Raw genomic sequence first — 16,211 nt, 5'->3', positions numbered from 1 at the left:
ACAAGGGGAGCTGTGAGCACTGAAATCCATCCAAAATTCATAAAAAATACCCTCCCAAAAAAAGAAATATAAAGATCAGATCAAACACATTCCTTCCAGCTCATGTGCACAAGGAAAAACTGAAGGGGGCAGTAGAGCCCACTAGTGAAGGAGGAAGGATTCAAAAGCTGGAGTGGACTCTTTCTGCATAGCTTGTGAGCACTGGGATATTACCCATTCTTCCAGAATGAAAAATCTGTTGCACTAGAAACTTGTTATAATATTATGATCCTGAGACAAAACAGTCCATGCAATGGCAACACTCAGGTTCTCCAAAGCCAAGGAAATTGGAGACCCAAAAGTCAGCAGGAAAGGTCATAGCCAGTGTTTTGGATCAGGAAGGTTTAATGACCAACTAATCTCCCAAGGGGCCAAATAATGCAGACTACTACCGTGTTTCCCTAAAAATAAGACCTACCCCAAAAATAAGACCTAGTATCATTTTCAGGGTAGGTCTTAATATAAGCCCTACCCCAAAAATAAGCCCTAGTGCCGGGATTCGCCGGCAACTCTTCAACCCAGCCCCCTCCCCCCACCGCGCAGCCGAACCCCCTACTGACCCTCCATCCTTCCCTCCCCGATGACCGCAAGCGAGCCCTACTGAAGCAGCGTTGGGCCGGCAGCACTCTAAACAGGCTGCTTGGCCTTGTCCGACGTTACAGTAATGCAGCAGAGTGAAATCCCCGATGGACAAGGCCAAGCAGCCTGTTTAGAGTGCTGCTGGCCCGACGCTGCTTCAGTTGAAGGTAGGGCTTGCTCGCAGTCGGCAAGGAGGGAAAGATGGAGGGTCAGCAGGGGTTTGGCTGTGCGGTATGTGGGGTGCTCAAGGGTTTTGCTGCACAAGGGTTGGGAGGGAGGGAAGGATAGAAGCTGGGCAAACTTCTGCTACACAAGGGGAGGGGAGGAAAGATGCTGCACATGTGGGGGAGAGAAAGGAAAAAGGAAGAATTGGGGTGAAGGAGAGGAAGGGAGAGATGATCATGTGCACACCTCAAAAATAAGACCTGGTGCCTTTTTGGGCCCCAAATTAATATAAGACACTGTTTTATTTTCAGGGAAACATGGTATTGTAACTTGCTATGCCGATTAAAGGAGGCATTGAAAGAATAAAGGAGAGGGAAGCTGCAGAAATTTCTCTTTCTGCAAGACAATGCACCTGCTCAAAAGGCTGGCAAAACAATGGAGAAGGTTTTGATGCATTTGGGGTTTCAGTGCATAGACCATCCATCCTACTCACCAGATCTTGCTCCTTCTGACTATTTTCTATTTCCAAACATTAAAAAGAGTTTGAAATTTTTGAGTAATTCAGAGGCGATTGCAGCAATGGAGTAGTAATTCAGTGACCAGATGAAAGAGTAATTTTTGGGAAACTTCACACACTATGTGCCAAGCGTGTTAGACTTAGGGATGAATACTTGAAAAAAACTTGTTTCATGGCTCCACATCATTCTCTTCTTGGTTGAGCTGAAAACTTTTCAACACCCCCTCTTTTAGGGAATGGGACTTGATATATTGCCTTTCGATGGGCCCAATAGGAACTATATGAGGATCAGGGGCTCCTCAGAAAATATATATGAAGGTTTATAAGGCATACACTGTAAAATGAGCCATAAGAGCAGAGCTCCGTTATGTAATTAAATCCTTGGGAATGGAATGTTAAGTTGCTTACAGCTTGATTGTCCTTGATTGCCTTGTGACCTGATAACAAACAAGTATTAGCCTGCAAACTGCTTACTGGACATCTGCAGGAAATCATGAAAGTGGAGGGGCTATTGTGAACTGGGGTTATTAAGCAATGTGGGAAGAGAACAGGGAACTGAGACTTGAAATGGCCTTTAGACATAGAATGGGCAATGGGTAAACAGGATCAAATATTCATAGAAACATAGAAACATAGAAAATGACGGCAGAAAAGGGCCATAGCCCATCAAGTCTGCCCACTCCAACAACCCTCCCCTAATCTACACTCTATCACTCGTCCCAATCTGCCCTCCTCTATGCTACCCTCGTAGGGATCCGACGTGGGCGTCCCATTTATTCTTAAAATCTTGTATGCTGCTGGCCATGATCACCTGCTCCGGGAGCTCGTTCCAATGGTCCACCACTCTTTCAGTGAAGAAGTACTTCCTGGTATCCCCATGAAATTTCCCCCCCCTGATTTTCAACGGATGTCCCCTTGTGGACGAGGGCCCTTTTAGAAGGAAAATGTTGTCTTCCACCTCTATTCGACCAGTGATGTACTTAAACGTCTCTATCATATCTCCCCTCTCCCTACGTTCCTCGAGAGAGTATAGCCGCAACTTGTGCAGCCTGTCTTCATACGAGACATCCTTGAGCCCCAGGATCATCCTGGTGGCCATTCGCTGAACCGACTCAACTCTCAGCACATCCTTACGGTAGTGCGGTCTCCAGAATTGCACACAGTATTCCAGATGAGGTCTCACCATGCTTCTGTACAGCGGCATAATGACCTCTGGCTTCCGGCTAACAAAGCCTCTACGGATACATCCCAGCATCTGTCTAGCCTTAGATGAAGCCTTCTCTACTTGATTGGCTGATTTCATGTCTCCACTAATGATTACCCCCAAATCCCGCTCTGCTGTAGTCCTGGACAAGGTTTCACCATTCAGTGTGTATGTCTTACACGGATTATTGTTACCAAGGTGCATGACCTTGCATTTTTTTCGCATTAAAGCCCAGCTGCCAGGTTGTGGACCAATGTTCCAGTAAAAGCAGGTCCTGCCTCATGCTGTCAGACAAATCATTTTTACTTGCGGTGTCACTCACAGTGTTACATAATTTAGCATCGTCGGCGAATAATGCTATTTTACCTTGAAGCCCCTCAGTCATGTCTCCTATAAACATGTTGAAAAGGATCGGGCCCAAGACTGATCCCTGCGGCACTCCACTGGTCACCCTCGACGTTTCAGAGAGGGTACCGTTAACTAACACCCTCTGAAGTCTCCCGCTTAGCCAGTCGCTGACCCATGCAGTCAGTGTATCACCCCAATCCCATTGATTTCATCTTGCTCAGTAATCTACGGTGGGGGACGCTGTCAAAAGCTTTGCTGAAGTCTAAGTACACGACGTCTAGGGACTCTCCCAGGTCCAGCTTCCTAGTTACCCAGTCAAAGAAGCTGATAAGATTGGATTGGCATGACTTACCCTTGGTGAAACCGTGTTGGTGGGGGTTGCGTAGGTTCTCCTTATCAAGGATCGTGTCTAGTTTGTGTTTGACTAGTGTTTCCATGAGCTTACTCACAATCGAAGTGAGACTCACCGGTCTGTAATTTGCAGCTTCTGCCTTGCAACCCTTTTTGTGCAGAGGAACGACGTTAGCTGTTTTCCAGTCCAATGGGACTTTTCCCGTACTGAGAGAGAGATTGAAGAGTACGGCTAACGGTTCCGCCAGAACGTCACATAGCTCTCTGAGCACCCTTGGGTGCAGATTGTCCGGTCCCATGGCTTTGTTCACCTTGAGTTTCGATAGTTCGTCGTAGACGTCACTGGGTGTAAACTCGTGATTCTGAAATGGGTCTCTCGAGTTATGCTTCACCTTTAACTTTGGACCTGACCCTGGCGCCTCGCAGGTGAAGACTGAGCAGAAGTACTTATTTAGTAGTTCGGCTTTATCTGTGTTCGATTCTGCATATTTTCCGTCAGGTTTTCTGAGGCGTACTATTCCATCTGTGTTTCTTTTTCTATCACTAATATACCTGAAGAAAGATTTGTCCCCCTTTTTAATGTTATTCGCTAAGTTTTCTTCTACTCGGAGCTTGGCTTCTTTGACTGCCAGTTTGACTGCTGACGACTTAGTCATATATTTTATTTTAGCCTCTTTACCCTTCGTGCATTTGTAGTGAATGAATGCTCGTTTCTTGTCTTTAACGAGGTCAGATATCTCTGAGGTGAACCATTGAGGTCTGTTTTTAATTCGCCGTTTACTCACGGATTTTATGTAACGGTCTGTTGCTGCGTGTAGGGTTGATTTCAAGGTTGACCACATAGCCTCCACATTGTTGGTCACTGCTTTGTGACGCAGTGCTTGATGGACAAAATCCCCCATGCCTTTAAAGTCAGTACCTCGAAAGCTGAGAACTTTTGTTGTCGTGTTAGATCTATTGAACCCTTTCTTGAGGTCAAACCATATCATGTTGTGGTCGCTGGAGGCCAGCTTGTCGCCCACTGATACCTCCGAGACACTTTCTCCGTTGGTGAGTACCAGATCCAGTATCGCCTGGGCCCTGGTAGGCTCCAATACCAATTGTTTGAGTTGTGCTCCCCTTATGGAGGACAATAGCCTTTTACTTCCGCTGGTAGATGCTGAAAGTGTGTTCCAGTCTGCATCGGGCATATTGAAGTCCCCTAGTAGTACCGTATCCCCCCGTAAAGTGATATTCTCAATGTCCTTGATTAGTTCTGTGTCTTTGTCTTCCAACTGTCTTGGAGGTCTGTATATTACACCAAGGTATAGGGATTTTTCGTTGCCTCTGGCTAGGTTAACCCAGAGGGATTCCCCGGTGTACCTGACATCTGTGATTCTCGTAAGTTTGATGCCTTCTCTGGTGTATAGTGCTACCCCTCCCCCTACCTTTCCCTCTCTGTCTTGACGAAGCAAGTTGTAACCCGGTATAGCCATATCCCACCCATGAGAGTCCGTGAACCAAGTCTCAGAAATTGCTACCACATCTAGGTCAGCAGACATTATTTCAGTCTCTAATTCCAGAATTTTGTTGCCTAGACTGTGTGCATTAACATACATAGCCTTCCATACCCTGTGTTTGCTAGGCTCCCGAGGGGAGTTTCCCAACTGAACTAATGTGGTACCTAAAGAATTGTTTGCAAGGTGACTACATACCTTGGGTGTGGAATTGGAGTAGTGTCTCCCCTCCTCTGGATAGTTATTTACTATACTGGTACCCTCCCCCAACTTACTTAGTTTAAAGCCCTGCTTAGTAGTCGAGCCAATCGGTGTCCGAAGACATTCTTACCTCTGCTGGTTAGATGCAGTCCGTCTGATCCCTGTCCGGCAGGCAGCCAACGACGGAATGAGGCCGGATTGGCCCATCCGTCCCAAAGCTCCGCCTACTGGTGGGGCCTAAGGCGCCTGGGCCAATCAGAATAGGCCCGGGAGCCTTAGGTCCCTCCTGGGGGCGGGGCCTGAGGCACATGGGCCCAACCCGACCATGTGCCTCAGGCCCTGCCCCCAGGAGGGACCTAAGGCTCCCGGGCCTATTCTGATTGGCCCAGGCGCCTTAGGCCCCACCAGTAGGCGGAGCTTTGGGACGGATGGGCCAATCCGGCCTCATTCCGTCGTTGGCTGCCTGCCGGACAGGCGGGGTTGGCTCCCGTCTGTCCGGCCAACTACAGAAAGGTACGGGGAAGGGGGGTGGGGGTGTCGTGGGGGTCGGCCAGGGGGGTCGCGGGTCGGCTGGGGGGTGGGGTTAGGGGGTCGCCGTGGCCAGGAGGATTTAGGCTCCCTCCTGGCCCGAACAACTAGGGGGGGGGGGGGGTCGCCAGGGCCAGGAGGACTTACCGTAAGCACCGTAAGGAGGTAAAGAAGGAGATGTTAGGGCATGTAAAGTAAGGGCATGTAAACAGTACCCGGCGTATAAGACGACCCCCGACTTTGGGGAGGATTTTAAGGTACTGAAAAGTCGTCTTATACGCCGGCAAATACGGTATGTTTTTAGATGTATCTAAATAAAAATAATAACAAAAAATTTATCTTTTTTTATGTCATCTTAGCATATTTTATGCTACAGAACGAATTATTTTTTTTAACATGTATTGTTATGGGAAAACGCGTTTCACATAACGAACTTTTTGCATAACAAACTTGCTCCTGGAACCAATTAAGTTCGTTGTGTGAGGCACCACTGTATGTTGTTTTGTAAACTGTCTAGACCAGGGGTGTCTAACCTGCGGCCCTGTGAAGTATTTTGTGCAGCCCTGGTCGAGGGCGATGCAGTGTTTTCCTCTGCTGCCCCCGGGTGTTTACCGTCTTGCCAGCTCCCTCCTCTGTCTTGCTGCAGTGTTTGTGCAGCCCCAGAAACATTTTTTCAGCCAAAAGGTTGAACACCCCTGGTCTAGACTTTAGGCAGTATATAAATTTTTAAAATAATAAATAAATAGAATGTGCTAACACATGACCAAATACATGAATCTGCCACTAATCACTCATAGCAACTGTGGTAATAAATATAAACTCATTCTGTGAATTGTGACAGTTTTCAGTTTTCTATCTTGATGGCAAAACAATTAAAATTTTTCTTTGTCCTTATGTTGTTTTGTAGTAAAGCCTGGACTTGGCAAATTTTTAAAATCCTTAGTAAACTAGATGAGGCATTTTTTATTTTTTACAATTTGGGTTCAGGTCTCCATTTTCTGATGCATTTGGATTTAAAATAATAATTAAAAAAAATTATCCAGTGTCCATATGTACATAAACTATAAGAGAAAGTAGAAAGAGAACATAGGTGACAATATCTGGAAAAACTAAGAGAAGCTGGTAAAGTACTCAGGAAAACAAAGATGCAAATGGTAGAAAAAATAGTCAATACAGTACAATAAAATGGTGGTGGGAGGACAAGAATTCTTTTTTAAAGATGTTTTAGTAAAAAATGACCATGTGTTTTTGGTGGAAGCAAAAATTTGTATTTTGTCCTATTTGTCTCCATCCTTCCCCCTTCCCTTAAATAAGGTTTTTCCTTTTCTTCCCTCTACTACAGCTTAGAAGAGCTTAGAATCTAATAAAACAGACAATCTGGACAAGTAGGAGGTTAGGGAGCTTCTCAGGCACGGGTGTTTTACAAGTGAGTGGAGGTTAGGAGTTAAAAGCAACTTCGTAAAAATAGGATTTTAGCCTGGATTTGAGTATATGTATAGGCAATTATTCTAAACATACATGCATGAAATTGACACATAAATGTTAGTGCCTACTTTACAGAATTACCATAACTGCCTGCTATTATGAGAAGTAATCCATTAATATACACAGAAAATGAAGTCCAGCATAAACTGAAAAGTCCAAATTATGAATAGGACAAAACGTCCTATGAAGCAAACTAGATGCATATCTCCTTGAGAGAGGCATATAAAGATATGGTTGGCTATAAAATAAGCCAGGTGTATACCTGGCAGGGCCTCCGCGTGTGCGGATCGCCGGACTTGATGGACCGAAGGTCTGATCCGGAGATGGCGCTTCTTATGTTCTTATGAATAGGGACATGGATGCCTTAGTAACAGCATGAGAACACCCATGTTATAAAGTGGCCACAAAGACCTCTCTGTGGTGTAGAGGAGGAGCTTAATGGTTAGAGCAGTAAGCTGAGGTCCAAAGGATCCAGGTTCAAATTCCACCACTTCACCCATCTATGAACTGCCCCTACCTCTGAGCCCATATCTTATAATCCCTGGTGGTCTAGCAATGTAATTGGGGCAGGAGCTCTGCTCTCAAAATGGCTGTCACGATCAATGCATTGCTCCTACCCTGATTAAACCACTAGATTACTAGGGGGGTCTGGGGGAAATAAGTGTCTACTGTTTGTATTTTTTTTATACTGTGACTGAAAAGTTGCAGTTATGATCTTGCACAACAGTTTATATGCACATAAATGCTTTTGATACAAAATTTTAACAGGAATTTAAGTCTATAACATTTGGAATAAGAAGCTCCTTAGGAATTAGTCTCTCTGTGGAGTTATGATGTCAGTTGTTGTTCCGAGTGTGGTACAGTCAGCCACTATAAAACCACCATGGCTTTTAGTTTCAGTTTTCTTTAGCTGAAGTCTATGTATGTGGAGGCTATTTTACTTGGGATGTAAAATATAGTCTTTCATTATTATTATTTTTTTTTTCAATAATTTTTATTGAAAATTTTTTATATTACAAACATACACTCCAAACAGAACAGTACATGGTCAACAGCAGACAACGCAAGGACCTCTGTGTTGATCCTTCACAGAGGCCTAAAAGACCCACCTCCCCCCTCCCCCCCACTCCCAGAAGACCCACTTAACCCAAACCCCCCCAACCCAGCACTCCAGTGTGAAAAGTTCAGGAGAGAACTTCTGGCCCTATGGGACAGACCTTCCCATACAGGGGCCAAATTCTCTGAAATTTCCTCCAGGGACCAGGACCACCCTTACGTACATCCAGGTATTCAAATTTTAATAAGGTAAACAGTTCATTTTTCCACATCATTACGTAGGTACCTCATGTTGACGCCACAACACAAGGATACATTTTCTGGCCAATAAGGATGCTTTGTGAAACAGCAAATTACCCCTTCTAGACAAGCCCAATGTAGTAACTTGGGAAAAAACGAAAATATCTGCCCGCAGAGGAATCCACTTACTCAATATAGTTTGTAAATACAAAGCAACAAAAGACCAAAAGGTCTGAAGTCGGTCACAGGACCGAAACATATGAAGCAGGCCTGCCGGGGTGGACTGACACTTAGGATACCGGGCATGTAATGCAAACCCAGAAAAATAAGCCTGGTATGGAGATAAATACAGCTGCAGAAGAAATTTGCATTGCTGTTCCTGCAAAACTATAGAAAAAGTCAGCCGAGGCAGATGTTTCATAAGAAGGCAGAGGCCCTCCCTTGTGACTGCTTGGAGGTAGAAGCTGCCACACCCTCATAGTCCCAGGAAGCACTAAAACTCCCCAAACTGGTTCGATGAAAAGACAAACTAGTCCTGGTCAAGCGGGAGAGAGTCTGAGTCTTACTCACCATATCCGCCATGTCGTCATTCAAAGTGGCAACATCTAGAGAAGAGGTAATGAGAGACTTGACAATAGTAAAGCCAATCAGTGGCCTCCAGGAAACCCTCCACTTGCAAGTCCTGAAAGAACGAGGCACTCCTTCTGGCGTCACCACATCACACACATAACAAAGTCCCCGAGCACTCCAGCGCTATAAGTACCTTTTTGAAGCATCAGGGTCCAGATCTCGGTTACCCCAGAGGGGCAGCAAAACTGTAGACGTAAACGGCAAATGCATTGCCAACATTGTCATATGGATTGCAACAAAGGATGACTTCTAGTAGGAAAAATTCGGTGTGGACGCTTTGCATGACGATAGTAGAGCAGATGGGTGGGTGCCATCAATTGTTGTTCAAGAGTGACAGGAGTGTAATGTTGGGTGTTTTTTTTTTATCCAGTCCACCAGGTGTCTGAGAAGGCAGGCTATGTTGTATCGCCTCAGGTCCGGCAGTGCCAGTCCCCCACGCCCTACATTTCATTATTTAAATTATATTCTGGCTTGGATACTGTCCAGTTGAGTTCAGCCCGTGGCAGGGCCACTAACCCCCAAACAAGCTTCTCTCTGCCATTTAAACTGTTTGAATATCCATCCCTGTAGGTTTAGTAGAGGGATGCAGACTGCAATCTCTAAAAATTCCCAGTGGCCTTAGGCTGCAATTTTGGTAGAAACTGAAAAAAGTTGTTTGTTCGGCCTCTAGCCTGACCCTTATGAGGGGGTGCTAAAAAGTTCTCAGCCCAACCAATTTCCTAAATTCTGAGTGTTATTTTCCCATTGTAACTGAAAAGAGCGTTATCTTATTTCATTAAGTGAATTTCCAGAAATGAAATTATGCGTTTTGACATTATTTCAAATCATTGATTGAACCATACTCATGTCATTCTCTTCTTGGTTGGGCTGAGAACTTTTTAGCATCCCCTTATAGTTGTGTTTTCCGGTACATTGCTAGGTCTTGGTCTGCCAAATTAAGCAATGTTTTTGAGCATTGTCTTTTTTAGCAAACTAACCCTTAGTGGTGTGTTAGGATGTACCTATAGGGGTCAGGTGTTACCATTTTAAAGATTGGGCTCTGGAGGCAGCGGTGACTGCACATCAGTGCTGCCTTTAAAGGTGAGTTGGAGGGTGAGAGGAGTGACCAGAGCATATTAGTCACACCATAATTATATGGAAAATTATGCACACCCCTACAACTTAAAACAGGCCCAGAATAGGGCCTTTTCCATTTCCAGATCTAAGTCATCCATTATAAAATTACCCTCAATATTTGTATGTGCTATATTTACCTGCTCAGCAGAATAGTACCGGTGGGTTTTCGAACTTGAAAGGTCTTTTGCAAGTAAGAAACAGCTTGGGGGAAAAGTTTGTTCTAGGAAAAAGATAAAAGAACCACTATTTAAATTTGCATACCACAGCATGATTCCACTAAAACCTTTACTGCCACTGGCAAGTGACTTATTATGAAAATTAGATACTTTTGATACATTTCTAGAGGGAAAAGGTATTTGTTAACCTCTTATAAAAGTATTGGTATAAAACAGAAAGAGAAGTCACCTTAGAGATTTTCCATTAAAACTCATTTATCCATCCACTAAACCTTATTCCGAGTTCTGTCCTCCCTTTATTATCATTTTGTAAACTGCTTATTTTATGATGGGTGATATATCAAATAAAGATGGACTATTAAAAAAACTGTACAATTCAGTGTTACCAAAAACTTAGACAAAACGGTAAAATTCCAGCAAAGATTTTCAGCTCCTTTGTTTCTTATCCTCTCATATGTTCAAATTTGCAACTATCTCAGGTGTATTAAATGCATATATCAGAAGCAGAAGTGGCAAAGAATGCAAATCTTTCCAACTCTTAAACCAAAAGGTCCTGATAGTTTTGCCTCCTTGCGATTAGGTTAAGTCAATATGTTGGTTTTTTTTACATACCTTCACAAGTTTTCTTTTTTCCGGTAGTAAACTAAAAAGAAAAAAAGGAGAAAATAATTACTTAAATGTCTACATACGTTTTTTCTTAAAGTTCTGAAACTGTACATACTTTTCAACACTTGTATCATATACAGTCTTCACTCTTAATTGCTGGTCAACATTTCTCTTGAAAATATGATTTGGACTGAGATGAACTTTGTAGACTACCTAGCAGGAAAGAAAAGTTAAATTAGATAATTAAGGAGTCAAGCAGCAGCTTAATAAAACAGGGAAATCTAGGTTTAAATCATGCTGATGCTTCTTGCAATCTTGGATTTTATATATTACACACTTACTATACCACTATGAACGTACAAGACAGAGCTAAGCGGTTTACAGTCTAAAATTGGAAAGGAAAAGAACACCAGTATGCCAATAGGAAAGAGAACTTCAAGGATACAGCATGTGAAGTAGAACAAGAACAAAGTGTCTACAAAAGAGGCCTGATTGCACGTAGGCCCCAAATCCTTACACTAACCAGAAGGAAAGGCTTGAGAAACAATCAGGTTTCAAAGCTACTTTGAATTCTTTGAAAGAAGGAGAAAGAATTCCAGGTAAAAGGGGTTGATGAGTGTGGCATAGTGGTTAGAGGTACAGCCTCAGCAGCCCGAGGTTGTGGATTCAAACCCTGTGCTGCTCCTTTTGGCCCTTGGTTAGTCACTTAATCCTCTCATTGCCCCTTATGGCAAGATCAAATTGAGGGAGAGAATCGGGAACAAAGTATTAGTGGCACTTTATTTTGGGATGGGGATTTTGGTTAAAGGGAGAGATCCCATAATATGTTGTTTCAGAATTAGGTTCAACAAAAGTAAGGTAGTCAAACACACTGAGAACCAATTTTCTAAACACAAGCATACACCTGAGGATCTAAAGGTAGTTCAGGTCATAGAAGTAAAAGACTTGAAAAGGAACAACGAAAATAGAGATGCTCAAATGCTTGAGTAAAATGGGTTAAATTACTGTGAAAAGTTTGCACAAGAGCAATTGCTATGCTTGTGCCACTGGGTGTCCAGTGGCCCAAGTAGTACCTTTCCTTTTGGGGTGGGAAAAGAAGAACTGCAGAATGTAGTATCAAGACACTAATGCCTGGGAAAAGAAAGAATGCCAGGTACTTTCCCAGATGTTACGTGCATTGCACCTAAATGATAGAAAGGTGCCAACTGCGTTCTCCAAGATAAGTGGGAACCACACCGCCTGCCTCTCACGGCAGGGGGAAGAGTTCACACAGAACCTGGGTGAACTAAAAACTTGCATTAAAAAAAAGAAAAGAAGAACTACTTTGCTCTTGTGGTGCCGAGAGCTGATCTATGGTGGTATTGTAGAGGGATGATCCTGAGACCGTTACTTCCCCCAAAATGGAATGGTACTTGTGCATTTGTACAACTGGCTACATCATTCACACTAGCATTTTAGAAAAATCAGAGTGAGACATACACTACAGTTAAACGAAATACACTAAAAACTTCATTTGATGATAGCAAATACATAGATGCTATAGGGCAGGGGTGCCCACACTTTTTTGACTCGCGAGCTACTTTTAAAATGACCAAGTCAAAATGATCTACCAACAATAAAATTAAAAAAAACACAACGCACACTATACGCATAGAATTGTTAATTATCATTCCTATTCCGGGGTTTTTTTCAAAGAGGTCAAAGCAGATGACTCTATGCACTGTCACCTCAGTAACAACCATACAAAAATAGACAAATACCCACCCTCCTCCCCTTTTACTAAACCACAATAGCAGTTTTTAGTGCAGGGAGCTGCGCTGAATGCCCAGCGCTGCTCTTGACGCTCATAGACTCCCTGCGCTAAAAACCACTATTGCGGTTTAGTAAAAGGGGACCATATTGTAAAATATAGACAGCAGATATAAATTCAGATACATTTTGATCACTAAATTTAAAATAAAATCATTTTAACTACCTTGTCTGGTGATTTCATGAGTCTCTGGTTGCACTTTCTTCTTCTGACTGTGCATCCAATCTTTCTTCCCTTCTTTTAGCCTGTATGCTTCCTCTCCTCCTGACCTCATTCCCCCCCCCAACATTTTCTTCCTCTCTCCCTGCCCTCTCTTTCTTTCTCTCTTCATGCCCCCTTTCTTTTTTTCTGTTTCTCTTCTTTCCTTCTGTCTCCCTGCCTGCCCTCTTTCTCCCTCCCTGCCCTCCCCCAAGCCACTGCCACCGGATAACAGGCCGCTGGCCAAGCTCTCCCTGCTTCGGGCCCACAGCATTCCTCTCCCCGACGTCAATTCTGCCGTTGGAGAGGAAGTTCCGCTGACCAGAACTTCCTCTCCGACGGCAGAATTGACGTCGGGGAGAGGAAGGCTGATCGGCCCAAGATCGACCTATTGGGAGAAATGCTGCCGGGTCCTGCCTTTGAGGAAACAGAAAATAGGCAGGACCTGTCAGCAAGAAGAGCAAATCACAAGCTTCACTGACCTGTCTCCCGCTTTAACCCACGAACGGGGCTCTAACATGTGCGTGCCGGCTTCCCTTCTCCCCCCCCCCCCCCCCCCCCGACATAACTTCCGGTTTCAGAGGGAAGAGAAGGGAAGCCAGAACAAGCACACTTTAGCCCCCGGAGCATAAGTTCTTCAAGCCGTTTTTTTTTTTTTTAATGTTGAGCAGCGGTGGCAGCAGCAGAATTCAGGAGCGGGCTAGTCAGGAGGGGAAAAAAAGAGAAGGGAAGGGAACCTGCTCTGCGATCGACTGGGGTCGCCTGAGTGAGCGACCTGTCGATCGCGATCGACGTATTGGGCACCCCTGCTATAGGGGTTCCCAGATGAGTTTAAAGCTAGAAAACAAATAGCAGCAGGATTCGAATCTGCACTGTTTTGGTGGTCCACAGTAAATAAGTTTCTCTGGAGTGTTTCCTTGTGGCCCAACCTTATCCGACACAGAAGGAAGTGTGAAAAGCTGCGATTGACATCTGCAATATGCTCTCGAGTACAAGGAAACCCTATAGTTCAGCATATTATCCCTAATGCACTGAAACGCGGGTTAGTAAATCTAGTCCTTTGAGTGTAAGCCTGCTGGGAACAGGTAAATACCATATACTAATAAGAGTATATAAACTAAATCTAAATAATACACGGTAACAGAATTAAAAATCAAACAAACAAAAAAGATATGGGATAGATAAAGAAGATCCTTATTTGTGAAAAGCTGAAGATAATGCCAGGGATCAAGTAGACTCTACAGTACTACTGTGAAAAGGGGAACAAACGAACATAAGAATAGACTTACTGGGTCTGACCAATGGTCCATCAAGCCTAGTAGCCCATTCTCACAGTGGCCAATCCAGGTCCCTAGTACCCGGCCAAAACCCAAGGAGTAGCAATATTTCATGTTACCGATCCAGGGTAAGCAGTAAAACCTTGGTTTGTGAGCATAATTCGTTCCAAAACCATGCTTGTAATCCAAAACACTTGTATTCCCCATAAGAAATAATGGAAACTCAGACGATTCGTTCCACAACCCAAAACTTTAATACAAAATATTGTATGTACTTGTATCGCAAGACATTGCTTGTTTATTACATTACATTATTGATTTCTATTCCGCCTTTACCTTGCGGTTCAAGTTAAAGTTGTTTATCAAGTTAAAATTTAATAAAATGTTTTGCTTGTCTAGCAAAACACTTGCATAGCAAGTTACTTGCAATACTTCATTTCTATAATTATGATGTATAGTTCTTTTTTTTTTAAATCTTTATTTAATTTTCCCAAAACTAATACAAAGTGGCAGGAATTATACAGACATTAATAATCAATGCAAGCACTTAAATTCCATCAATAACAATGCAGAAGAAAAATATCCCTCCCCTCTCATCCAACAATTTAATCAAGAAATAAACCAAAAAAATATCCCCCCACCCACCCCATCCTGGATATGTATAAAAATAAACAAAAAGACAATAAAAGGCAACTTTGTTGAAGTAGCAAAAGATGTCAACGGGCCCCAAACCAAATTTAAAAAATTGCTATGCCCCAACATATGCTTCTAACACTAAGGCACCCCCATCCCAGGAGAAATAAAACAGCCTTGTTGTTTTTTACCAGTTAAAAGATAAACTACGTTTCCCCTCCAATTTTATACTACTATAAAAAATAACCAGGTTTTACATAATCATAATGCCTACAATATCAAATGCTACAACCATTCTGTAGTCGTTGCAGGATGACATTTATTCTGTCGCTCGTCCCAAGGCCTCCCTTCATGCCTAGGGCTCTTCCTGCTTCACACCTTTCCGCCTCAGACTATGCCGAGCACTTACCTCGTCCGGACTGGGGATGCGGTGTTTACAGATCCTGCAGAACGCCGACGCGGGGCAATGCAAGAGCACCAACGCGCCGACCGCGAAGACCCAGGCGGAGCCCGTCCAACAGTAACAGCAGCCGCGGTCCACCCACCAGGCCGCCATGGTCCGTTCCGCGGCGCCACCGGCGTCGTTTTCCATGGAGCGTGACGTCACCACGCCGGCAGACACCCCAACCCGCGCGCCTGCTTTCCGGAGCATCAGCGCCGTTTCCAGGGCGCGTGACGTCATCGCGTCAGCTAGTCCTGCCTCATCTGAGTAGAGGCAACCTTGAGTGTTCTAAAAGGGAAAGGGGTGGGTATTCGATCGACCAGCCTTTCTGTAGTCACAATGAAACCGTTTTGCATATTACATACGGGTTCTTATTTTGTAGCTGGAAGTGTGTGTGTGTGTATATGTGTGTGTGGAGGGGGGGGGGTGTTAAATGATTTTTGCTCAGAATCACAAAGAGCAGCAGTGGGAAAAGAACCTAGTTCCTCAGGCCACTGCACTAAGGTGCTAAACCAGTGGTCTCAAACTTGTGCCGCCAGGTACTATTTTGAGGCCCTCGGTATATTTATCATAATCACAAAAGTAAAATAAAACAGTTTCTTGATCATATGTCTCTTTATCTATAATGACAATATTATTATTAAGACTTAGCCAAAAGGAAAGATTTATAAACTATAAAGAGTTTTTACCTCATGCAGAATTGTCATTTCTTTAATAAGACATTATTTTTTCTCCCCCCATGCTTCGAACACACATTCCATTGTTCTTGCCACTTTCTGAAGAAGTTCTGGAAGTTGATTTAAAACATTTTATCTTTCATGGTCATTTTGGTTCCTGTGCAGGTCTAACAAAGCCTTGCACTGGAACCATTCTCCAGCAACTTAAAAAAAGCCATTGAGGGTAGAGTACTGCATATACATTCACCTTCCCACTAAAGTTGCATAGAGATAGAAATTTTTACCCACCCATCCCCACTGGAATCTCCTCCATTCCCACCCATACAAAAAAATAAATAACTGGGTATGGGAGGTCACATTTGCCAATCATCATTCACCACATGCACAGTGATTGGCAAGTGTGACTCAGTCCTGACCCTGATCAGCAAGGAGGGTGA

At 43.7% G+C, this 16,211-nt stretch overlaps 1 protein-coding gene across 3 annotated transcripts in view; it reads right to left on the bottom strand.

Moving 5' to 3' along the window:
* The window catches only part of LMLN (leishmanolysin like peptidase), a 77,354-nt gene extending 62,092 nt beyond the window's left edge, over positions 1–15,262 (bottom strand). For all 3 annotated transcript variants that reach the window (XM_033945116.1, XM_033945118.1, XM_033945117.1), the window contains exons 1-4: positions 15,065–15,262; positions 10,853–10,950; positions 10,744–10,774; positions 10,093–10,175 (exon numbers count right to left, since the gene is read on the bottom strand). In XM_033945116.1, coding sequence (XP_033801007.1) covers positions 10,093–10,175; positions 10,744–10,774; positions 10,853–10,950; positions 15,065–15,247 — 395 coding nt within the window. In that variant the 5' untranslated portion in view covers positions 15,248–15,262. The remainder of the gene's footprint in view (positions 1–10,092; positions 10,176–10,743; positions 10,775–10,852; positions 10,951–15,064) is intronic.
* Positions 15,263–16,211: the final 949 nt, after the last annotated feature.

The sequence above is a fragment of the Geotrypetes seraphini genome, chromosome 5 (genome assembly GCF_902459505.1).
Source record: "Geotrypetes seraphini chromosome 5, aGeoSer1.1, whole genome shotgun sequence".
NCBI classification, from domain to species: Eukaryota; Metazoa; Chordata; class Amphibia; order Gymnophiona; family Dermophiidae; genus Geotrypetes; species Geotrypetes seraphini.
The sequence above is the reverse complement of the archived record's forward strand: the minus strand, read 5'-3'. Positions and strand labels throughout refer to the sequence as shown.